General features: G+C 33.8%; 1 protein-coding gene across 4 annotated transcripts; it reads right to left on the minus strand.

Annotated features, from left to right (window-relative positions):
- Window positions 1-480: 480 nt before the first annotated feature.
- On the minus strand, window positions 481-24,652 carry LOC142982430 (uncharacterized). Of its 4 annotated transcripts, none has more exons than XM_076128941.1 (4): window positions 24,519-24,593; window positions 5,635-5,664; window positions 3,357-3,530; window positions 481-2,141 (listed from the first exon to the last, which is right to left on the minus strand). In XM_076128941.1, the coding sequence occupies exons 2-4, from the start codon at window positions 5,648-5,650 to the stop codon at window positions 1,909-1,911; spliced, it is 423 nt and encodes a 140-aa protein (XP_075985056.1). In that variant the 5' UTR covers window positions 5,651-5,664; window positions 24,519-24,593; the 3' UTR covers window positions 481-1,908. The 4 variants fall into 4 exon arrangements, with proteins under 4 accessions (XP_075985056.1, XP_075985057.1, XP_075985058.1 ...); XM_076128942.1 differs by lacking the exon at window positions 24,519-24,593 and adding an exon at window positions 24,407-24,511; XM_076128943.1 differs by lacking the exon at window positions 5,635-5,664 and having other exon boundaries at window positions 24,519-24,652.
- Window positions 24,653-25,574: the final 922 nt, after the last annotated feature.

Below are 25,574 nucleotides of genomic sequence, written 5' to 3' on the forward strand. Positions count from 1 at the left end.
ACTATTAATCTATACTAATATTATAAAGCTGAAGAGTTTGTTTGTTTGTTTGAACGCGCTAATCTCAAGAACTACGGGTCCAATTTGAAAAAATATTTCTGTGTTAGATAGACCAATCGAGGAAGGCTTTAGGCTATTTATCATCACGCTACGACTAATAGGAGCAGAGTACCAGTAAAAAATGTTACAAAAGCGGGGATAATATTGACCCAGTCTCTCTTACGTGACGCAAGCGAAGTTGTGCGGGTCAGCTAGTTTAACATAAACGGTGTCTCGCAAGTTACCTTAACTGCAACCGTTCATTTAGGAACAAGCTGTCCTATAAACTGTGATCCCATTTCAGTGTCTTCTTATTTCAATACCTACTGTTCTCTAATTAGGTAGGTAGTTTTAATTTTACAGAACTTATCTTTGAAGACACTTGAAATTATGCTTGAGTCCCAACAAAGCATGAATAACACAGAATAAAACAAAAGAACGTATATTTAATTTTGTAATTCATATAAAAATACAATTATCATTATCAATATACATAATCGCATTTGCCAGCGAAGGCATACAATAGTTATTACTTTTAATAAAAACACAATTGCAAAACATGAAATGCTAAACTTGAGACAATTTAAGTACAATCTATCATAACGAAGACAGGCACAATTCAGTCTGTTAAACAACGCCAAAAATGCCAACACATATCAGAGAGATACAGTACAATTTCAAGCCTTACACGATAATAATCTCTAAGCAGCCAAAACATTAAGTCGAAAAACGTTAAAATTCAACACAGTGTACAAGTCAAATTGGCCTTGGAAAGTCTTAATCGAAAATTTTGTGACCCGATAGAGAGTTTGGCTAGCTTCGACACGAAAGCTCGGATATAAAAGATTAAAATATAAGAAAAATATTTCCCTAACTATAAAGGTAAATAATACTAGCGTTGAAAAGTAAAATGTATTCTGTATCAGTAAATATTAAGAATTTCCTTTCTGCGAGGATTTAAGAACCTTTGAAGCGAATCTGAAAGACGCCCGAGGACCAGACGGTACATTTTAAAACAAAACTATCTACAACCAACGAATTTTGGAACACAAAGGCACAGCGTCATACCCTAAAATAAATCTAATGGCTTATGCACATTAGGAAATGAAAGATCCCCGAAACAGTCTTTTACGAACGTCTTTGACGAAAAATCTAACCTACACTTCTGGTTAAAATGGAGTCATTATACAATAAAACGCACTTCCATGCATCATCGCATACATCTTGTCATTTTAATACTTTAGTTTTATTACCCATGAATAAGCACCGGATAACTAAGCCCATTAAATGACATTTTTTTTTGCATAATTATTCTACCAGTGTTAGTAGTACAATGATTTGTGTTTTAGAAGTATAAACTTAAGCACTTCCCGCAAAATTCCTGATAAAATCGAATGTAAAATCTATCAAAAATCTAACAGCATTAGCATAAGACTGTTTCGGGTAAATTGGCAAAGTTTATCCGCGTGTGGTCGACCTACCGTATCTAATTCGGTTCGAGACTTATATACATTCAAAATACCTAGATGCTTCGGTACAATAAGGACTGGTTCAACAAGTTCATGATTCCATTATAACCTGTACACACACAGATCACAGTAGTATACGTATACGCACTGTACAATACTCTCAGCGTGTATGCTTTCTTTCAAACATATGAACATACTATGTGTCATTTGGGGCAATGGATTTGGCGTTAAAATCAGCCTTTAGCCTGCTACTAGCCTCTTGGATAGAACACAAACTTGCCGCAGTCCTTCCTTAACTAAAACCCTAAAGACCACACGCGGTTAAACGCCTAATGTGAGCAAGCATCCTGGTCCCCACGGGAGTCTAAACGCGACGAAACTAAGCAGCAGCTGGCCAGTTTTACCAGAGCCCTGAAGAGAAGCCGCCTGGGGGCACGCGCACGCGTTTCGGGGGTTCTACCTTAGCTGGTTGGCTCACTGGCTCTGGGGCTGGTTTGGCTGGGCTTGGTAAGTCTTGTTTGGGCTCTGGGCCGGGTAGAGGAGCCGGGGCGGCTTCCTGAGGAGTTGTGGCGCCATTTTGACCGTTCTGGGTTGGTTCAGCTGCTCCGTTAGTTGGTTTGGGGTCTTCTTGCGCTGGAAAAGTTATAAAATGAGTATTAGTTTGTGAGGAACAATTTGAATGTTCAACGTTTTGGGTGTCGTTTGATATCTTTATTGTCACGCAGTTAGCATGTGATGTGGGATGTTTTAATTTAATTTATAGCTACAGTAAATGTTCACATAGGCACTAACTAGCTAGAAGGAAGGAAGTTAGTACAAATCTAATTTTAGAGCAAAAATAGTTTAAGGGAAACTCCTGAATTTCATACACAAAAACAAGGAAAAATTAAAACACGTCAATAAATCATGTTTTTCAAAAATATACATGCTTTCCTCGTAACGTGAATTAGGTCAAAATTTATTCTAAAATACTTTTCCCGTTCGTCATAGCAGTATATTTATTTAAGCATTGGACTACAGTTAAATAAGGACAAATTCAAATTCAAATTCAAATTCAAAATATCCTTTATTTCGTAAACTTTTTACAAAGTATTTGAAATAGTCACGTATTTGTATTTCTTTTGTCCGTTTCGGAAAAGCTGGTTGCTCGTGAGAAGAAACGGCAAGAAACTCACGGCTTGCTCTTTTAAAATGTCAATTTGCTTGATACAAGATGATTTGATGATTTACTGTGTACACTCAAAAAAAAAGCTGTAAATAAATCTAATTTAAATTTTAAGCTAATAAAAATAGTAATAATCTTCAAAAGGAAACTTATTGGTAGGACACAGTAAAACATTGTACATTAAAACATTAGTACATTATTTGAAACAGACTTGGTAGAAGCAGCACAGTCCCAAGCTTTATTATCGTCCAAATAATCTTTAACAGTATAATAGCCTTTTAAACATAAGTTGCGTTTAATAACTAATTTAAATTTATTGAAGCTTAAATTTTTGATTTCACTAGGGATTTTATTGTAGAATCGCACACATTGCTTTACTAGTACAATAATTCAGATTACAGTTTAAGTTTATGAAATTCTCCAAAACGTCAGTAGCTCAAAAGATATTGACGACTCTACAGAATAAGTAATTTTTATTGTGTATCTTTGGTAAATGATTATGAAAGGTTGTTAAATATACATCATGCTAGGGGAATAAGTTCCCAACCCGCACTTGGCCAACGTGGTGGACTCAAGGCCTAACCCCTCCTTAGTTTGGGAGGAGACCCTTGCCCTTCAGACGAATAAGTCCTCATTTTACATTAATAGAGCGTGTGTCGAACAAAAATATAAGTTTCTCTTACCAACAACAGCAGCGATTCCCGAAGCCGGGGGTCCGCGGCGTGGAGTCTGCGGCTGCGGCTCGGGCTCCCCTCCAAAGATATCGGTGTGGCCGCCGCCGGGGGGGCGCAGCACGCGGCTCGAGAGGCGCACGTTGTCGTTCAGGCCCACGTTGAATGATGTCGATGTCATGTTTGCTGGAATTGCAGGTTGAAAATAAGTCATTGCGAAATGCGGGTAGTCAAAAAAAGTTGTGGTCGTTTTGTTCTAGTGATCTAAATCTAACGTTAGCTTACGGTTTCTGAATAAATAAAATTTTGTGTAACACTATGTGCGGCGATATTGAAATGATTGAAATTTTTTAAAGTAAAATGTTTGTAAGATGAGATATGCATGTAGTATTCTATCTACCACCAGTATCTTCCAATCTTTATGCGTTTTTATTGTAAAGAAGACCGCCTGAATAAAAAAACGGAACTAAAAACTATTTTCTTTGTTTTATGGTAAACCTAAATCTATCACCTAAGATAAATTAACATCTACTTTTCTACCTTCACAGCAACACAAAAGAACAGTTTACTAAACAAACAGCCTATACAAAGAGGTCTCACAACTAAATAATATAAAACGTTTAACAACACTATACAAGGCGACTGACGCATTATACGAAAAAAACATAATCACATTAATATATTTAATCTAGTTTCGTAATGGCCCGCCTTAAATGTATTGTTGAACTTTGACAAAATAGGAGGTCTATGATTAATGCTTTCTTGTTAGCTTTTACACCTGACTCTGCCTGTGCCACAAATATTCACGTAGAAAATGTAATGTATTCTATAAAACTCTACCTAAACTTTTGGGTATAAAAGGCTAGATATTATGTTAGTGTAAAAAATCTAATATTCTATCAAAACTATTTACTTGATTTCACCCCTTAAAGGAAAAGTTTTGAAACAAAGAAGTATCTTTATCTGATCAGGGATTAATAATATTTACTGTCAAAATTTCAATGTTTTAGCTATGAATATACAAACAGACAGTCAATATTCTATATGTATAACATTTAAGTTTATGTATAAGGATAATTAGATTACTATTTGTGATCTAGAATGTTCTATGCCTAAGTTATTAAGTAGCGGGGGGGTAATCTACTAATCTGATTTCTTTAGAAATTTGATATGCTATGCCTAGTATGTGTTCTGGGTTATATTTTATTTTGGTCATGCGTAGGCTGCGATAAGTAGGTAAATAAGGTAAGCATCACGCACATTCCAAAAGGTTTGTCCGAGGTCAATCTCTGATAAGTTTTTTGTGATTTAATACATGGTCATTTAACATGCCAAAACAAATTTCTGAATTCTACTTTTTCTTATCAAGAGCCTTTTATAGTAAAATGTTGAATATTTAAGAATACTAAGGGCTTATATATCGGAATAAAAAAATACATTGGATGATAGTTTGGAAGGAAATTAAACCTTAGGATCGACTATAAGCAATTCTTGTAGCACTAACCCGCGGTTACTGAGGTACATTTAGCGATAGTTTATCTATTCAATAGCGTTTAAACTCATATAAAACAACGCAATTGAATAGATAAACTACCCCTGAATATACTCAGAAACTGGGGGTAAGTTTGTGTGATTATTTATTTTGTGTATACCTACGGAAAAGCTAATTGCAAATCAACAAAGCTGAAACTAAATGTAATAGCCCTGAAATTCAAATATCAATCTTGGTTCGTCTGCGCCGCAGTCAGTCTGAGTTGACAAATCTTCATTTTTGTGAGTCTTCCTTCCAATATTTATTAGCAATAAATGATAATGAATGAAATGATAAAACACACGCACGGAGAAATCGCTACCATCGCAATGTACAATTTAAATGGCACAGATTAATAAATATGTGAAGCTTTGCAATTAAAATTGTACAATCTGACAACTAAACAATTTTTCTGAGCGTGTGAACAGCCCATTCATACAGACCAAGCGGTGTAAAGCAAAATAAGATTTAACTCTATTTAAATAAAGCTTATTTTTGCATCTCACATTCTATTAAAATGAGGGTAGAATGAAAAATGTGATAAGAAAAATAAACTTTAAATCAATAGCGTTAAAACTTAAAATAATACAATTTAGAGTAATGTTACGTTGATCTATATGAAAGGACTTTGCCAAATACTGAAACATAACTCAAGTTAAGTGTCGCTTAAATCTGAAACTGCTCTTTTAGAAGCAGAGAGACTTAAGCGCCACTGCAAATTGAGTAATATTTCATTACCCAACAATAAATGCCACATACCTCTACCGCGGTTCATGATTGTGATGATACCTACAACAATATAAAAAGAACCATTGGCCACTATTTACAATACATAAGTCTGTTAATATAACAGAATATAATTAATTCATTATTATTCATATAGAAAGCTCATTGTGTCCGCACATCCTTTGAATTCATTGAACAGTGAACTAGTGATGTGCTTTATCGACGTTTATAAGAGCCTCATTATTATATTGAATAATGAGAGCATTTAAACAAAAAATATAAAAAGCAATGTTGCCTTGTTTGTGCAAGAACCTTTGTGAAATGTGCATAGGTTCAATAAAAGGCGGGTAGTGGTAAATTTATTGCAAACGACTGTGAAAACAGTCGATTACTAAGTGGCGTGCAAATAAAAAAGGCTTTATGGGCAGCGGTTGATCAAATTGAGGTGATAGTGATGATGAATGATGATGATCGTGTACATGTACATATCAAATAAATTCAAGAACCATATTTACTATACATACATTTTATAAACAAATATAAAACATTAATTATCTTAAGCTTACGTTTATTTTAAGTGCAATAAAACCGTAATCACAGACTGCAATAAAAACCGTAATCTATCGATAAAATGTCGTCGCATCACTATTAATCAGACATTGTCTATTGAGACAATACACAATGATGTCAATTAACCGTATCTATATACAATACTGTATTGTGCTGTGATTGGATGCTGATGAGTAATGAAGGTCGGGAACAGACACTGGGAACCTGTGATTCATTCGTTCAAACTTCCATTCAAGAATGAACCCTTCGTTAAGGGACGCCCATTCATCACGTGTGGGTTTAAAGCGAGAGGGTCAGAAGAAAATGTTATTTAAAACTTTTTGATAAACATCTTTTTAAGACTTTTTGACTTAAGCATTAGTCTATCTATAATCTCAGCAAACTCACGAAAAACATCACGTAATTAATGGACAGCCCCTTACGTAAAATGACAGGAAACATAATAAAAACCTATTACTTTTCCCTTGTGAGAGATCAACTACACTGGGCAAGTGCGTTTAAGAGACTGCATACCTTCAAGAACTGTTTAATAAAGGCGACAAAGGAACTCTCATGAGAATGCTTATAACACACTAATTAAGATTTTCGACACACTATAGACATCAATCATGATTTATCGATAGCCATTTCCGGTATGAATTATTTCATATTCGTTTGAATCGACGCGTCATAATCCTTTGTTGTTAGTTAACGATTGAACTAGGTTATACGTTAATTACTTCATAAGAATAAAGACCTAGTGTTGAAACTAGCTCTCCCACGCATGCTACGCAAGATGCGCGGGTTCAAATTCAGGGCATACACCTTTATATTTTTTAATATTCATGAAGAATCTATAAGAAACCTTACGACACTCCTGTTTCTAGAAATATCGCAGGTTAGGAGTTGCTCAAAGCCAGAAACTGACAAACGTTCAAGGAATTGACAGCAATCTTTTATCCTAAATAATCCAAAGAGGTGTTACTTGTTTTGTTTGAGCTAAGCTTTTCATCGACTTAAACAACGCAATCATTCAAAGAGCCTATTACCAACTAAGGAGATCGCTACAATTTCTAGTTACAGAAAACTTTTAAAGGCATGAAGATTCTAAGCCAACCTTCAGACGCCAAAACGAAACCTAGTCCGAACAATTTCTTAAGCCAACCAACAAAAGCGAAGCCTACCCGGCGAATAATTTCTTCTAATCTATTCAAAACAAACTGATATCTCAATATAAATACGCCCTTGTCAGGTGACATTGAAAATGAGATCGATCTCAAATATGTATTACGATTAGAATGCGAGCAACGACGCGGCAAATGACATGCTAATGTCATATCGAGCCGTGATGCATAACACTCGGGTTTGTTTATGTCTAAGATAAGAATTGTGATTCAATGCTCAGATGATGTATTAGAAGTAGGTACTTATTGTCTAGTAAGAATGGATATTGTTTTGTGAAGGTATAATAGAAAACAAGACAAGCTGCCTCTTTGACTATTATACGAAATTTAAATATAAACACACCCAAAACCCCTCCTTAAATAAGACATTTGTAAGTAATCTTAAAATGTGTTCATTTTCCTAGCTTAGAAAAGTAGTTCATGACTACAAGACACCACAGCTAAATTAAATACAAGCTTGTAAGTGACATAAGATCTGATCTTTTTTACGAAAAGGAAAGTGGCAAAATAATGAAGTCATTAAGGCGACAGCTAAAATCCATTATATCAACTGCTATTTCATTTTTGATACAACCCGCATTTGTATACACAGTCTAAATCAGCAATAAGTCCCTTCTCCTGTTTGCATTCCAATAAAATCTGAGCCAGACCATTCCTGAACCTCAATCATCATTATAACTTTGACATTGCATTCATTGAACCCGTCTGATTAATTTGTTTCGAATAAATCACGAATATTACGATGCAACAAGCCTTTTAATGATTCGTTTTGCATCTGATGCTGACCTTCGAATTAAATATGAACTCGTATTAATTAAGTTTTTCATGTATTTTCGTAGATTACTAGTCTATCATCGTGATATTGCTCTATTTTAATTAAGTATTTAATTAACTTTTTTGCTGTAAAGATCTTATTTTGATCTAGACTTATACGAGTCTACGTTTCACCTAGCAATAACGCTCCTTTCTAAAAGAGACATTCTTCTAAACAATGGATCGAGACGGATTAATTTCGGAGGGCGAAATGATTTTATATTATTAAAGAGACTACCCTTCGTTTAAGTCTCTACAAATTGAAGCAAAATTGTTTTAAAAGTACCTATAGAATTATGTCGTTAAACGTAGACTAACATAAGATACTAAAGTGGCACTAACTATATAAAACAAATCATGACTGTATCTCGAGTTCTCGACCATCAAACAGATCTCAGACGGCAATTCGAACCATAATCGTTTTCGGTCAAGTAATTGATACTATAATGACTAACCAATTGCTTTATTTCGTTAGTCAGCTAATACGCTCGTTAACTTTGAATCACGACCAGTGAATAATCTCATTGTAATCACTATGACTAACTTCCTGATTGTGAAAAATAACTCACTGAAACTTTTCAGAAGGTGACTAAGAAAATATGGCTGCTTTGTTCAAATTGAGTGGGATTTCCGGCCATTGAAGAAAAAATATTATTTTGAATACAGATAACGTAATGTCAACGCCTTTACCTGTCAGTGCATTAATAATCTTAATTATAATTTTATTTTAAGTTTTTAATCTACAATTCCTAAATATACCCTCTGTAAAGAAAAAAATATATTACCCAATCAATACTTCGATAGCAGCTATTTATACCACACTAACTCATAAAACTGAACATTTACACCGTTTAAAGTGGAAAAACTTGATAGCTTTTGTAATGAGAAGTACGTCGTTTGCATGATTTTGTTGAAATCGGTGCAGTAACCGAGATATAAAAACGTAACATACATACTAACAGACAAAAAGTAACTTGGGCATCCAAGACTTCCAGTACTTCGTAAAAAATTTACCGTGTTATAAAAGCATGTTTTACGACACCTTCCTCAAATAAAAACCCTCTCATTCATTCATAAAACATCTCGAAACAGCTGCCTATAAACAACTGCCCATAAAAAATACGCAGTAACTTAGCACAAAAAAAGAAACTTCGCAAGCCTAAGAAAAAACAAATGTTACAATAGGCAAGTAATATAGATGATGGTGTTGTAATATCGAATTCCTCAGGTGGTAGAAATCGATACAAGTAGGCAAGCATTTGCGTAAACGTCGACCGCATGACTGAAGACTGACTGATTGAACCATACTTACAAATACTACTACTATGCATAACATTGCATTGAGTTTATTCATAGAAAAATGCAGTTTTTACCAATACACATTGATAGGAATATAAGTAAGACTATTGTTAATCAGTTAGTAAAAGTACTGTTTTGCAATCAATGCAATATCCCTTCGCTCCAAATATTTAATATCTTCTCTTGGATTACAAGCCAAATAGTCACAAATAAAAATCTAGAGACTTAAATAAACTGGCATAAAAAAACTGCAATAACATCTAGCCATTACACCTCTAACTGACTTGGCAATCACGTAGTTTAATGAATTATTTATCTACCCCTGTTTATAGTTGTTTTGGAGATGAACGCAGACCATATGTCATTGCCCTTGAAAGCAATCAACTAATAAAATTAATATAAATTACTGCTATCATCCAACTAGTCCCCAAAGCAGAACCGGGACAATTATTTAATTTGGTAACCATTATATTTTTACTGCGAACAATTTTATTAACTGAATACGTCCAACTGCTGGCCAAGAGAATTAGAAATATGACCAGCAATGTACTAGGAAATCGAAGACCAATTTAAATATGAGGGAGTAAGTAGGTAATAAGAATGTTGAAATTATGAGGCTTTGGTCAACTCATCCCGCTTGATCTCATCCCGCGGGATGAGTTGTCCTAGTACAATTTTTGAATCGGACAACTCATCCCGCTGATATATTTTACGATTTGTACAGACTTGAAAAAAAGTGGTTCACGCGCATTAGGGCTAATTCTCAGTGTGGCAACCGACTTGCTAATGGACTATTCCTCATTATGGCCACTGCCCCTTTTTGATACTTCTGAATAGAGCTACTTCTTAAAATTCGGGATTGATTACGGAAGTAAGTATTACTACTATGTCTAGTCAACAAGTTTAAAAAAAAGACGTTTTATTTCTTAATAAGTGTCCCAACATATATAATAGTCCCCGCAACACAAGAGCAATTCTTAGAGCGGAAGTTGTCCTTTCGAATCCCACCCGGGACAAATCTTTGTGTGATGAGCACGAGTATTTGTTCTGAGCCTGGATGTCAATTTATCTGTTTAAGTATGTATTTAGAAGTATATAAGTATGTTTATCAGTCATTTGGTTACCATAGTACAAGCTCTGCTTAGTTTGGATTCAAATGACCGTGTGTGAGTCCAATTATATTTATTTATTTAAAAAGAAAGGAAATAAAATATATCGATAAATAAGTGAGTAATAATATTCAGCAGACATTTTTGAATATACAGCTTATAATACAAAAAAAAATATTTTACCTCATCTCCTACTGTAATAAACTTAAGACCACATTTATAGCAACACTTTTGTTCACGAATGTACAAATATTTCAATTAATGTACATTTTTACCTTTTCTTTAAAGCGGGATGAGTTGACTAAAGAAAAATAATAAAAATATTAATGTGGACAACTTATCCCGCGGGATAAGTTTTGAGTGGGATGAAATGACCAAAGCCTCGAAATTATGCTGACAGAATCTCCGTGTGAGCTTGTACAGTAACCTAGTGACTAATTTATTACCAAGATTGCTTTAATTGCTTTTCTTTAATTTGCAAAATTCTGTTCGGAAACTAACTATAATTTGAAGTAGGTTACTGAACTGTAGCCGCTTGCAGGCTGCTGCAAAATAATTGCAAAGGAATTCGTGATAAATCCTTTTAAGGATAAACAAAATTGCAATTGGGTATCGAAAAATAAGGGCCCATGTTTTTGAACACAACAGTCGTTCCACGTTTGTTGACTCACAACTGTCGTTTCAAACATCTGCTTAACCGTTGCGGTTTTTTGAGCAAACGTGCTATTTTAGGATAAAACCAGTTGGCATTTATCATGTAGTTTATTGAAACTTGTAAATTGAGTGGACATGATTGGTGATTTTAGCACAGTAATGCAGTTGAATTAGATTGCAAATTAGCAAACTTAGATTATATTGGCTGCATGTTTATTACCTGCAAGCGAAAAGCAATTACAAGCTTAACTAGTCACTAATTGATAATCAAATTCGGGATCATTATTAATTAATGAGCTGGCTTCCAAAGAAGTTATTATTATAACACAGCTGGACATAGCTTTCCAATGTAATCGATATCTGATGGTTTGAAACAGAGTAAAGTCCCCAAAGGGGGAGAATACTAGAATTATTAATAGCACAGTCAGAACCTATAATTAAGCCTGCATGGGCCTTAATCGACTACACTAATGAATATACCCAACATCAGCAACGGGTATTCTTTGAAAAAAATACCCTAACAATCAAATCACGATTAAAAGTAATGTCACGAAATAGCGTGTTAGTAAATCAAATATTCAGGACAACTATGGCGTGTCGTACTAATATTATAGGCATGCTATACTATTCCTTGTATCTAGTTTATAGTTCAGTAACCCGTAATTATAACTTTATCAGACTGTTTTATCGTGTTTATTTGTGCCATGGGACCTCATTATTAAATAATAGTAGAATAACTAGTGTAATGAAGACTTTGTTTTGTTTGTTGAGGTTAATCTCTAGAACTACTAAACTTGTGCTTAAAATCTTTTTGCTGATGGTAAAGTAAATTATTTTTAGTAATCTCAGTCCAGCTAGCGTCCTTTCTATTCTAAAAAAATATAGACAGAAGAACTATGGAATAGGTATAAGAATGTTTGAAACCCAAATACTATTTTAAAAGGAAAGTTTAAAGAGTTCAAAGTCGTACAAATGAAACTGTATTGTAGCAAAATTCATGCCTTTCATAAACTTGTGTTCTTTATTTCCTGCTTGCTTTATCAAAGGATATACTTTTAGCGCAATTTCTTATTCATAAGGAATGTCTTTAAATATGGATCGCTTTCGTCTGTATCATGAAACCTTACGTAGGCGTAAGAAGGCGTACGTTTGTACAATAAATACTATATCTTTACTACATTCTGTAATCCCACGAGTGCCCAAAAGGCTGTCTCGGAGCCGGCGCCATACAAGTCGTGAAATCGTACGAGCGTATTACAATGTCCTTATTAACGATTCTGACGTAATGTTTCAGGCCCCTACGCTTAACTGAGTAAGAAATAAGACCGTAATGTTGGAGTAAATTTATACTTATGCTATAAGTACGAAAATTAATCTGTATGTTACCCTTTCAAACGTTTTATTGATTTTGGAGCATGGTAGTTGAAGATCAGGGTTCAAACTCGGGCGCCTTTTTTAATTAGCCGCTGTCTTCTTTATTCTACGCAAATTAAATGAGTAGTAGGTATATACTTAACTAGTTCATCATATGAAACTGGATCGAAGTTACTCAAAATTGGCGATAAAATGAGTAAAGATGTTAAAAATAGACAGTAGTAAAAGTCAAAATATTCGACACTGTAAAACCATTACAACATTAACGTAAAATAACTTATAAATAGCAAGTTTTTAAATGATGAATGCATCCCAAAGTTATTTTGCCCTTTTCCTGTTCGCCGGCTGTTGCGAGAAGCGAAAAAAAGAAACAAGCTTAAGGCGAAACCAGACACAAATAGTTCGTTTTGTTGTATCTTTCGTCACTACAGATTCGGACTAAAATTATAGGAAATACTAGGGCATTTAACGGATAAAAAAAAAACACAGAAAGTATGGTTTGAGTCTCTCACTACGCTAATACTATTTGTTTTCCGCCAGAAGGAGATTGAAGAAGCCAAGATTACGAAAAAAAGGGAGAAAAAAGAAACATTACTGGGGGAAGACAGGACATGATTATACACTTCTAGAATAAACTAAGCTAAAACACGGTATAAACTATGCAAGTGCAAACCGCAACTGTACAGCAGAGGTCAAAGACCTCAATCAGTAAGTACTAAGTCACAGTAAGGAAAAATACCTAGTACAAAACTAATTTACCGTATGCCTTTTGACTCCCAGCCAAATGAGTCACACCAATGATTTTTGTTATGAGCATATTTAAAAACTAGGTACTTCAAGGATAAAAAATCTGTTTTTATTTTTTTCGTATCTTCAAAAATGACCGAGATATTAAACGTCAAAGTATGGCCTTCGCGCCAAACTCCGGCGAAGCGGCCGCACGGACGTATGACGTCATCTCGTGACACTGCTATTTCGTCAGTACTTGCCGATACCTACATAGGCTCGTTGCGCTCTCGGTGGCGCACTTTAAATAATTTGTTTTGCTTATAGTGGACAAACAAAATGGTTAGAAAATATTGTATTGTTCCTATGTGTACTAACTCCAGAGAAAAAACACCCCAAAAATTGTTTTTTTCTGTACCATGTAAACTGTTTTATATTTTTGCAAAAGACACCTAATCTAAAACTTAAAGCCCGGTTCAGATACTGTCAAGCGCAAATGTTAAATAGAAGTTTATTGCCTTTAGAACACTTCCTCAAGATCAAGATGCCATATCATGTTCATACCTACCTAGCAATGAACTTCTACTAAACAGTTGATACTATTTAATGAGCAGTTCAATGACCTCACAGGCGGCGGCGAGCCGAGCGCGGCGGTTGAGTTGGCGTTGGTTTTTTGTTTTGAAAAAAGAACCCATGTTTATTAAATCTAATAATATCAAAATTAAAATGTTAGTTTAATTAAAAGTTCTCATTACACACCCAATCATATAAGACTACCTACAGAGTAGATTCATGCGTTCATATGATAGCCATCAACCTGACTAAAGTCAGAGGCAGGGATGACAATTTTTTTTTATAATATTATTTTAAAACTATGTTTTCCAAATTTACACTTGGTAGGTACGTAACACTCATTATTTGTAATGCCAGTTGTAACAAACTTTCAATTTTATTGTTAACTACACACAAAAATATTATTAGTAGTAGGTACCTATACGAGTTCAACTTTCTTTACCTGGGTCTAGTTGATGATTGTGTGCGTGGCGATCGAGATCGAGGATATCTTAGTGGAGGCTTATTTTACAAAAAACACGATGATTTAATTTATAACACATACTTACACATACACAGACTCTTTAAATATTAAATGCAAATCACTTTTCAAATCAAAACTCCGCATCACCCGCAGTCGAACAAGCGTGTCTGTCGCGACGTGACGTCAGCGCATAGCGCGCGAAGCAACGCAAATTTAAAAAATCAGTGAAACTTTATAACGCTGTAACTTCGGTAATTTTGACCCGATTTTGATAAAACAAAAACTATTATTATCAGCATAAGTACACAAATTAAATGCAGTATGTTTAATAGTCATATTTTGATGTGCTGGTGTGACTCATTGTGTTACGGCAAAATTGGATGACGATTTACGACACAACTTTATGTTCATAAACGTATGTATTCTGCAAATTGCTTTGCAGGTTTCCGTCTTCTTTCTATGTTTATTTTCTATATTAGTAAGAGTATGAGGAATTCCGAACAATAGCTAGTTTAGCTGGAACAGGCTTACTTATGTAGGTAGGAACATAGCTTGGCTAAAACAACATATGATTTACGTCATTAGGATTATGTGACAAGAAAGTTTAATATTGAAGAAAAAAGATTGCTTTTAAAGATGCAAAATAAAACCCCACATGCGTGAGAGTCCTTTAATACTGCGCTTCAAGGGATTAGCTTTCCCATATATCTAGATTCAATAGACTATATACACAGTCCTCAACCTGCACTTAGCCAGAGTGGTGAACCTAAGACCAACTCTATCCTATACCTAGATAAGGCCCTAGTCCAGCAATAAGACAATAAGTACCATTTATAGTGGCAATATGTACAATTTATAGTGAATCAAAGAAAATAAGACAGACCAACAAATCCAGTCTGCATTAAAACTTAATTCGTCGATACAGCTTTACAGCGACAATACTGAGTGTATTGTACTATCGATAGAGCTAAGTTTATGTTAGTATTAAAACTGCATGTCTAAAGCCTACCTGTTTGCAGACAACATTTCATTCAAGCCTACACCCCACACTTCCGATCAGGTTTAACCGATGAATCATTCGCTAGTCTATTACCAATGTATGTGTAGAGTAGGGTTGACAGTGTTAGTAATATTAGATTTATATGCGAAAGATGTCAAGTCAAAATGGGCTGTCAGTGAGTATGTTACTATAAGATATTTTCTCATTGGAATTAAGAAAAAAGGAGAAACTTTCAAAAATATATAGGAAAACGGTATTTCGAAATCAATTGCATGAGTCTTTTGTATCTCAGTTAACAGCTAATGTACGTCAATTTGATAGATAAGTACATTGCTGCTGTGGTGTAACGAATCTTTTACCACTCTTTTAGTAAAGAAACAATGTTACAAAATGGTGGCTATGAAATGTTTGTCAACTTTTATAGACAATAACTCCTCTGAAGAATGTCTTTTAGGCTCGTATTGGATGCTTAATAATATAAACTTCATATTATCCGAATATCGTCTAAAAACCTATTTTGCACGCGCGTTCAACAACCCTAGCTACACTAGCGACCTCTAAGTGCAGTACAACCAGTCATTTGATCTACGAAGCCCTCGGAAGTTAACAAATCAATACGTTGAGTTGACTCATACGAGCCGCGCCTGTCTGGAACCTAATTGTATTAAAAACTTTCGTGATTACGGCAATTTATGGACTTCAAATTTACTTTTTGAGCTTTTCATTAAATTGCTGAAAAGGTCAATGCACTGCAGACAGTTAAAACTAGGTACTGAAACAATATAGGAATGCTTTAAACCCCTTTACATAAATCATGCAACAGGGAAAGGCAGACTTTACGATGTTCTTTGTTCATTCATTTGTGAGTAAGCTGTTTATGGAATATAACTCAATTCTGTTCCACTCTTAGGCTCGTATTGTCTTAGTATTTATGCTCAGGAATTAGTCTAGTCTTCAGCTTCAAGTAATACAACTCCTTTCGAACACTGTTATCCTATAAGGTCTGTTTTATTTACAGCTTTCATCGTCTGTCTGCTGTAAAAACCGTTCCCTAAAGTTCCCTATCTTTATCCAAACTACAACATTATGAAAGCAAATTTAAAGGGAAAAGTCCAATGTTTTAGCCGATACGTTTGTTATTAAAACATAAGTAATTTTATAGCATATGTAATATGTAGTATTAAAACATAAGTGCTTTAAAAACACGTTTTAAACATATCGTTTTCAAAGTTTAAGAGGTCGGCTGTAAACGTATTGATGGGAGCCTCGGTCCTTTTAAGGATATCAAAATGAAGAGATTAAGCGTATGGTAACTCGATACCGGTTAAGGAATATAACGGTTTTAATACCTTATTGAGAAGATATACGCAATTAAGTTTAGTAGTTAGATAAAAGCGATTGGCGATTTTACTGTAGATGCAATATATCTAGTCTTATAATCAAGTGAGGAGTTTTACGATTATACTATAGACGAAATAAATATACATATAATGTGAGGTGTGTTAGTTATCAAGTCGATATTGGTGTGACTGTTTACCAATGTCGATAAGATTCGATTCCTGGACTTGACTAAGGAATTTAGGTTTGAAATCAAATACATCGCGACTTTGACACAATATATTAAATATCGACTTTTCTTTTAAAAGAATGATTAGGAACAAAGCCCTTTCCGATTCCATTCTCGGAAAAGTTACCCGTTGATCCCGAGAGAACGTGACTGAACCAAATAGGTAGGTATTGAACCTTCTACTCAAACATTTTAAGTAAAAAAAATATAATTTGATTTTAGAAAAATTAATATGTTTTACAGCAATGGTTCCTATTTAAACACATCCAAAACGCCAATTTCTCCTCAAACACACTGCCAAGATGTTTTATACCAAACTCAATATTAAATGACGTTTATACAACAGCTGACTGACATAGCAACATTGTACGCAAAACACTTAAACCAAACCAAGCCGAAGGCGGAGATTAATAGCCACGATTGCATTAAACAAGCCTTTGATGGTTATGTACGAGGTACGATTTGTTTCATCGTATTTGGTGCTGCATGCCTTGTTTGTAAGAGTAGTTAGGCGAAATTTAGGAGCATGTTGGTACGTAGATGTAGATGTTAATTGTGGATCTTATTTGAATTTTTGTTGGGGTTTAGTGGGTGTAGGATAATGGTAATGTGAAGAAAACTATGACAATTGGATGTAAAGAGGAATTAATTTCGACAGTTCTTTATGTTATTCAATTTTACTTGATGTTTGGTATGTAATAATAAAGACAATTTTATCTAGAGCATGAAAGCGAACACGTCGTATAAAGAAGAAGAGAATCGAACAACAGTCAAATGTACTATGTGAGTGTAATGGCACAGATGATTTCATACGGTTTTTGGTCTGAAAAAAACGTTTTATCATGTTCGTGAGTCATGAAGTAATCTACACTATACCCTTATATTTTAGGATCACTGAGCATTAAAATTGTTCTAATTCCAACTATTTTATAAACAGACTATGAAGCACTTATACCTCTATCTAAGACCTAAGCATAAGGAATAGCTTTCTATAGAACAGTCTAGAAGCATTAATATACAATTAAATATGAACGTTTCTAATTAGATCGCAGATATCGTACTGTCGACTGTCTACCGCCTATCTCTAGAGAGTAGCAAGTAGCATCTAGGTGATGAATAGGGCTGACTGCTGGGCGAAAACTTGTGGAAAACGCGTCGATTGACATGAGTGATATAAATTATAATGTAATTAGTTTTGAGTAAATACTGTCCCACTGTTCGTAAAGGATGTCCTTCTGGAATGAGTAGTCAGAGAAATAGGTTAACTTAGTTAAAATTACGTTCTTCGCATTAAGTCAAACACAAAGAAAGAAAAGGCAGAGATAATACAAAGTCGATTACCAGATACAGCCGTAACACAGGCCGAGTTGAATTTAAAGACAGATGTATTCGCCAGATAATAAAAATAATCCGGTAGTGTTTCTGCAGTAAGGGGGGGTTGATATTCAAATGATTTACGATCCAAGAGGTAGAGAAAACACGACCAGTGATATGACAGCCACGGTGATGTGACAACCCTAACAAATAGTTCTAACTACCTTTCACCATAGCGATTTGCGTTGATTGACAATGAACTTAATATTCCTGATTTCCCTCTTAGGAAACACCAAGTAATTAAAACAGTGTACCGGTCATACCTTGATGCAATCGTAAACAGCTATAAGTCGGTAAACTGTTTTATTGATTGCTTTGTGGTATTTAGGCCCTCCTAAGTAGAACAAGAGCCTAGCATATTAAGTAAATCTTGCTATGGAAACTGAAGAGTGAAGTGAAGCCAGTGAAGACCAGAAAAAACTAATATTTTGTAAAAGAGGGATGTATAATAAGATATCTACTTAAGAAAGAGGTTATGAAAAATGACTTCTGATTTTTCGTCTCAAATCAAAATAGTCAGCTTAGACATTTAGGATCAATTTTGATATGATTGTGCCTTAGCTGCAAAGTCAGGATGGTAAGTACAAGTCATCTTGTTATTTAGCTATGAAGGATTTAAAACATAAAACCGTCCAATAAAATACGACCTTCAACAAGCCAACTTCCTATGTAAAACTCAAGAAAGAAGAAGTATTTTCTTAGTAATGTAATTTCCGAGAACACCCGTTATGGGCTATAAGACGAATGTTAATGTTTTGTTCTATACGTTTACAACCGTCTTATAACAGGTTTAGAATAAAAACAACAGCCTCTTTCGAATCTCTTGAGATATTTGATCTTGTTTATCACAAGGCAATAAAACATAACTCTTATAGACTCAAAAGCACGGTACAAAGCTAAAATATTGCTTTTTTTAAAGACAGAAAATCCAGCGAGTATATCGAAAGGGTATGTAGAAAAGAAAATATCCGGAATAACAAAAGGTATTTGTTAAAACCCTTCATGGTTCTGGCAGCTCCTTGCATCAATTATATCAACCACATTGTTAATCATTTAGCGATTGAAAAATGGCTGTATGCTCTTGCTAAATACCCATAAGGCTCTAATCCCTATCTGAGCTAGTGGCAGATTCAGTAATGGTAACGATGTCAATTTAACCCAAATCAATAAACCATTTAATTTTGATTTGACTTGATAGGAACACTATATAATACTAGAGAGACATACGCTATGTATATGTATTGGCAAATTAGATTAATCCGGATAAACCCGCATCGGGCCTCTAGCACAAGATATTCGCAATTGATACAAACCTTTCATCATATAATGTCAACGTCCTAAATATAAGAAGCAGCTGTTGCTTGTCCCTACAGAGTCCAGATGGTACAATATTAATGTACTACTTATATAAATGCGAAAGTTTGTGAGTATGGATGTTTGTTACTCTTTCACGCAAATACTACTGAACCGATTACGATGACATTTGGTATGTTGGTAGCTAAAGACCCAGAATAACACATAGGCTACTTTTTATCCCGGAGTTCCCGAGGGAACGGGATTTACTCGGGTTTCCATGCGGGCCAAGTCGCGGACAGCCTCTAGTGAACTATGATAACAGTTATATAGCCACTTTTATCAATACGCTACTTAAATAATTGCTTAAAAGGTATTGAACGTATTCTAGGTCAATAAAAATGTATGATTTATGTTCCAAAATGGGATTAGAAGGTTATGACGATTCTTTAAAGGCCATTAACCCTGAAAATATAACGAGTAAGTTACAATTGATCGCTATGTTTTCTATACGTGTAATATTTTATCGTTAGTAAAGAAATAACTAGAATAACTTAGCCCCCAACTCGAACTTGGAAATTGAAATAACTTACGTATTTTGTTATTCAACGAGGATTTTTGTCATAACAACGACTTTCGTTAGGCATTAAATTTTACCTACATTTTTCTTTGATTTCAACTTAAAAGATATGAAGCAAAATATTACAGTTGCAAAATAAAACCCTATTTATAAATCGTCAAAATGACAAAAACGTCATCTTTTATCAACCAACTAGATCCTGTATATAAGCTTATAAAGATCAACAATCTTTATACGTAACACTTTATCGTTTATGCAAAATACTTGTATTTGATAAGAAATACTTCTGATTTATTCTATTGTTTGTAAAACAACTATTGCAAGCATTAACTAAGTATTTTGATCAATTAAGGATCAGAATTATTGTAGCTAACATAAATTAAGACTAATGATTTCCTAACATGGCTTTTCATGCCTTCCGTAACACAGAAATCCGACAAGTAGTTTTTTATTACGGTGTGCCTAAAAAAGGGGTCCAAAATTAATTATGACCACTTTCATGTATCAGCGTATCCTACAGATAATGAGACTCTAAATAAAAATAAATATATAAAAATATGTATAGGAAATCTGTCAAAAAATACTGAACTTTTTTTAAGTTAAGCTAGTTATTCTTCTGTTTGGCTTATTGATACCTCCATTAATGGTGAAATATGCGGTACCAAAAATTATAACAGAATTTTTAAACATAGATAATCTTGAACGTAACCTAATCAAGATAGACATTAACGTAGCATATAACACTACCAGATAAGTAATACAACAGTCTACATATACAGTCCTGCCCATGTTAGCAGTTCCTGCAAGCCGCCATTATACCAAGTTAGCATACGATAACTTCCTTGCACGCAATAAGTATTGTTTTTGTTCAATATCCACTGGTAATTGGCGTGCCCTTAATTTTGAGGTATTTGGGTTGATTGTTGCGTATGTATGCAGTAGGTTGATTGAGTATAAGTAAATAGTCACTCATTGGATTTGAATAATACTATTAAGTAACTGTGGAGTCAACTATTGGATTCGTATGAGAATCAAACTCGAGACACATTATAAGGATCATTTAGAAAAAAAATCCCTATAGAGGGTTAAAGGTCTATCTATCTATCCGACCGATTTCGGCCATGGCGACCACTTCGACTCCTAATTAAATCGGCGCTGATGCGCACGCAGATGGCTTATATAGCCAATTTTATTAGAAAACTCACTTGTACAGAGCGGGCACATGGTTAAAGGTAATACGGCCCTATAGTCTATAGGAAATGGGTGCCAGCCCCAGAAGATCCCAGTATTAAAGATAAAATATCTGGCGTTTGCGATAAATAATTCTCAATAACATCGAAATTACTCGAGTCATGAATTCCTAGCGACGGCCTAAGGTGTGACAAGCAAATAAATATAGCACTACAATTATACATCAGAAATGTGGAATTTAAATCAATACAACAATTTGGTAAATCGAAAATACGAAACAATGTTGTGATTCAAAAATTTCTAAGTAAAAATCATGATAAACGACCACTATCTAATAGATAAACTTAATAATCCACCATGTGATATGAATCATACATCATTCAACAAAAAAACTCATTATGTGTCAGACAGTTTACTAATATTTGCAGACTACTTGTCTACTATGATAAAAAATGTAGCCGTAGCTGTTTGTCATCATCACAGTAAAGTCACTAAACTATTGAACATACTTTTAATGGATTTTCTGACAGCTATACGGCCTATTTTCTTTGTTACTCTTGTTAGTTCTAGACTTTTCTACCCTCTTGGGGAAAACGCGTGTTATTTTTTTCGTATACGGATTATTTAAAGCGCCGTTTGGGGGTCCAAAATAGGGGAGTAAGGTACGAGACAGTCAGATTTGGTAAAAAAAAGAGGGGTAGCCTTTTTCTAAGCCATGGTACTCATAAGACTTATAAAAAATTTATCAAAATCGAATTAAAGAAACCACTGTTTCTATCTGAACTGTAAAATAATCTGATAAATAGGGGTATTCCCTATTTCTTGTAGATAATTACAAAAATACCCTGATCTTTATCACTTTTTTATTGGTTCACATTATTATTGCAAAGAGGAGGAAAGCTTTGAGAAAACATTATGCAGTAATACACACAATCATGATAATTATCCCTGAGGAATATAGTATAACATTTGAAAAGGAAAATTAACTAACATTCATCTACAGATAGAATCAGGGGCAAATACTAGTCAGAGATTATAATAAGTTGACTAGTATATAAAGACTGGTTATGAATATAAACAACATACCTATTTATTTATTTACAAAACATTGTTATGTGTGTCAGGAAATAACAGATAACCTTTGAATAAGATAGCATCATTTATAGACATTATGACCAAGAAATAAAGCATTGAAGGTAGGTACTTGGCAGGAGTTGTACTGTTATGACTGCCAAAATTAATTGGTTTCACTATTAGTATAGTATTATAGATAGAATAATAAACTATGAGGAAGTCATTGACCTGATTGTTTTGAGATCTAGAAACAAATAAATATTATTGGACAACTCACACATGGTCATTTGATGCCAAACTAAGCAGAGCTTGTACTATGGAAACCAAATAACTGATAAAAATACTCATATAGGTACCTCTAAATACATACTTATATAGATAATTTGACAACCAGTAGAAGCCTAACTGAATCTTTCTACCTAACCTTTGGCAGCTTTTGTGTTAATGGATTACAGGCAAAATGCATCCAATTTTGTGTAACGATTTCAGGTGTATGTAGTGATTTCCATTGTCAAACACAGTTCCAAACAATATATTTAAAGAATAGATAAAGTTATCACCGAATTTGTTTGGTTGTTTTAACAGATAAACCTTTTAACTACAAGTAATTCTTTCTCTTGAAATAATATTGGTAGCAGTATAACGGTACAACATTGTAGATTGTTAGATTGTTGTAATCAGTATGTTTTGAGATTACTGCTACTGAACCAAAAATAAACTAAACTGATAAGACTCATGCAAACAAAAATAAAGGAACCGTGAGAAAAAATTGTAAGCTAGCTCTCTAGTCAAATATAATATGTATGAAATATGTTTTAAATTTAAATAGGTATTATAAGATAAATTAAAAGACTGTTAATCATAAGTCTAATTGTCTTTTTTTTAATAATTACTCTAGTCATTCATCTGGCCATGTTCGTTATACGCATTGGATCGTTCATGTAAATATTTGATAAACTATAAAATTGCACAGGTTATTGACACTTGGGCTAAATTATAAGGAAAATTATGACCGTGTTAAAATAAATGGCCATGAAATTATTAACCGCTTTTGTTAGACGTTTCATCCGTAAAGCAAAATAACTAGCCTCGAGTTTATGACTCATAAATTACACATTTAAAATTTATATGTTTCTTTTTCTTCATTTGATTAATGGTAGCAAAACTCAGTGATCAACCCTATACTTATAATACCAGTTTCAATCATAAGCACCGCAGTATTTGAAGATTCATATTAGTATTGTTTTAATTTGTAAACATGTCAGAGAATTACATAAGAAAATGTTTAAATCAGTTTTATAAATATTTTTAAAGCATTTTGTTACATAATGAAGATTCTTGTGTGATCCTGATATGTAAAATTTGAGTATTGAATAAATTATGAATGAGTTAAATTTATTGGTTCCACAATTTTTTTTGAGACAAAGAAAGATCCTGAACATACAAGATTTAATCATAGAGAATGGAAAAACAAAGATCCTTTGAGCAGGTAATGACCAAATAGGTTTTATTTATAGAATGCAACTTCCAGCAACATTCCAGACGAGAATAAAAGAACAAAACCGTAACTCATTGAGTCCGTAACGGCACAAAATGTGCACTTAGATATGACAGAAAAAACGCAGACATGAAACCCGGCAATTACGTTTTATTTTACCAGTGTAACTGTAAAAATAATGAAACGTACATGTAGTGCGGTCACTCCGTTCATGCGGCAAAGAAAATATAACGGTTGATTCTTTTGTTCTAGCGATGTGCGCTAGCGTGTTATTTATCCGGTAAAAACCGATTTTATACGCATTTCATATGCAAATATGCGGTGTAATCTACACGCCCATGCCCAGTGAGTTGGGTATCTCGTCCTGCGGCATCAAGGCACATTGACCTTTAGAAAAATCTTGAAAAATAACGGCTCGCGGCCGACAAGTCTGCGGCCGGTGTCACAAAATGTATGTAAAGTAAAAAAAATATATCGCACTCACCAAAGAAATGGCACACTTAATCGTTACACAAACCGGTTTTCAATACTGTTACAATATTAGTAACTTTGTTAGGACTCTACACACAATTTTAATCAAAGAAAAGATTACTCACCAACTGCTCGCTTCCCTTCTTTTTGACGGAATGCGTGTGAGTGAGATGGAAGATTCGGATTTAAGAGGTGTTGTCAGCAGTAAATTTGAAAACGTACCGTATGGTTGTTTCTTTGATAGTATTCACTTGCAAAAAAAATTAATAGGTACCAAATTAACATGTGATTACAACATTTTAAAAATAAGCTGTCATTTTAGCTGCATCAATCAACAATCTCTTACAATTTTAAATATGATTTCGTTTTTTTGATTTGTATACTTCTTTTAATTCTATATCAATACATTACCTCTCAAATCTTGGCCATTAAGAATTAAAAATAATCTTAACCAAAATATTAATTTATGCTACCCAAAATACTCTATAGTAGTACAAATGCTAATATACTGGCAACATATAAATTATATCCGAAAAAATCTGGTTTGCACTAGTTCAATCGTTCAAAAACCAAAAAAAATATATATTTTTATGGAAACATAACAACATAACTCTTTATTAGTCTTTATCGAATAACGTACCACACAAAATAACTCATAAAATCTAAAAAATGTTATATTATTATTACTCTTGTTATATAGGAATATAATTTTTGAACAGTTAGGTAATTATGAAGTACCGATAACAAAAATAATAAAATAAACATCAATAATCGAATAGCAATATATACTTATCAAACCTAAAAAAACTTTAAATTTTATTAAAATTATATAGGTACTAGCCCTTTTCCTCTGCTGTAATAATATTTCTGTAAGGTAAAAATAAATTTTAAGCCTATATTTTAAATAATTAAAATCGACACTAAAATATTCGTAATATTATTCCTACTAAGCCATTATAAGCAAAATAAGCTGAATCCAAATATTAACTGAGACCGTAAGTTGTACCTACCGTAACATTGCAAACGACCTACCTCAAGTTGCTGCTGGTTGTCGTAGATGGAAAATGCAGAGGATCAGAAAAGTATTCACGACAACTTATCAACTAATCTTTTTGTATATTTATGTTCACTATTTTTATTATAATAAATTGGATAATTTGTCGACAACGAAATTATCATTC

Source organism: Anticarsia gemmatalis, chromosome 21, assembly GCF_050436995.1.
Source record: "Anticarsia gemmatalis isolate Benzon Research Colony breed Stoneville strain chromosome 21, ilAntGemm2 primary, whole genome shotgun sequence".
Lineage (NCBI taxonomy): Eukaryota > Metazoa > Arthropoda > Insecta > Lepidoptera > Erebidae > Anticarsia > Anticarsia gemmatalis.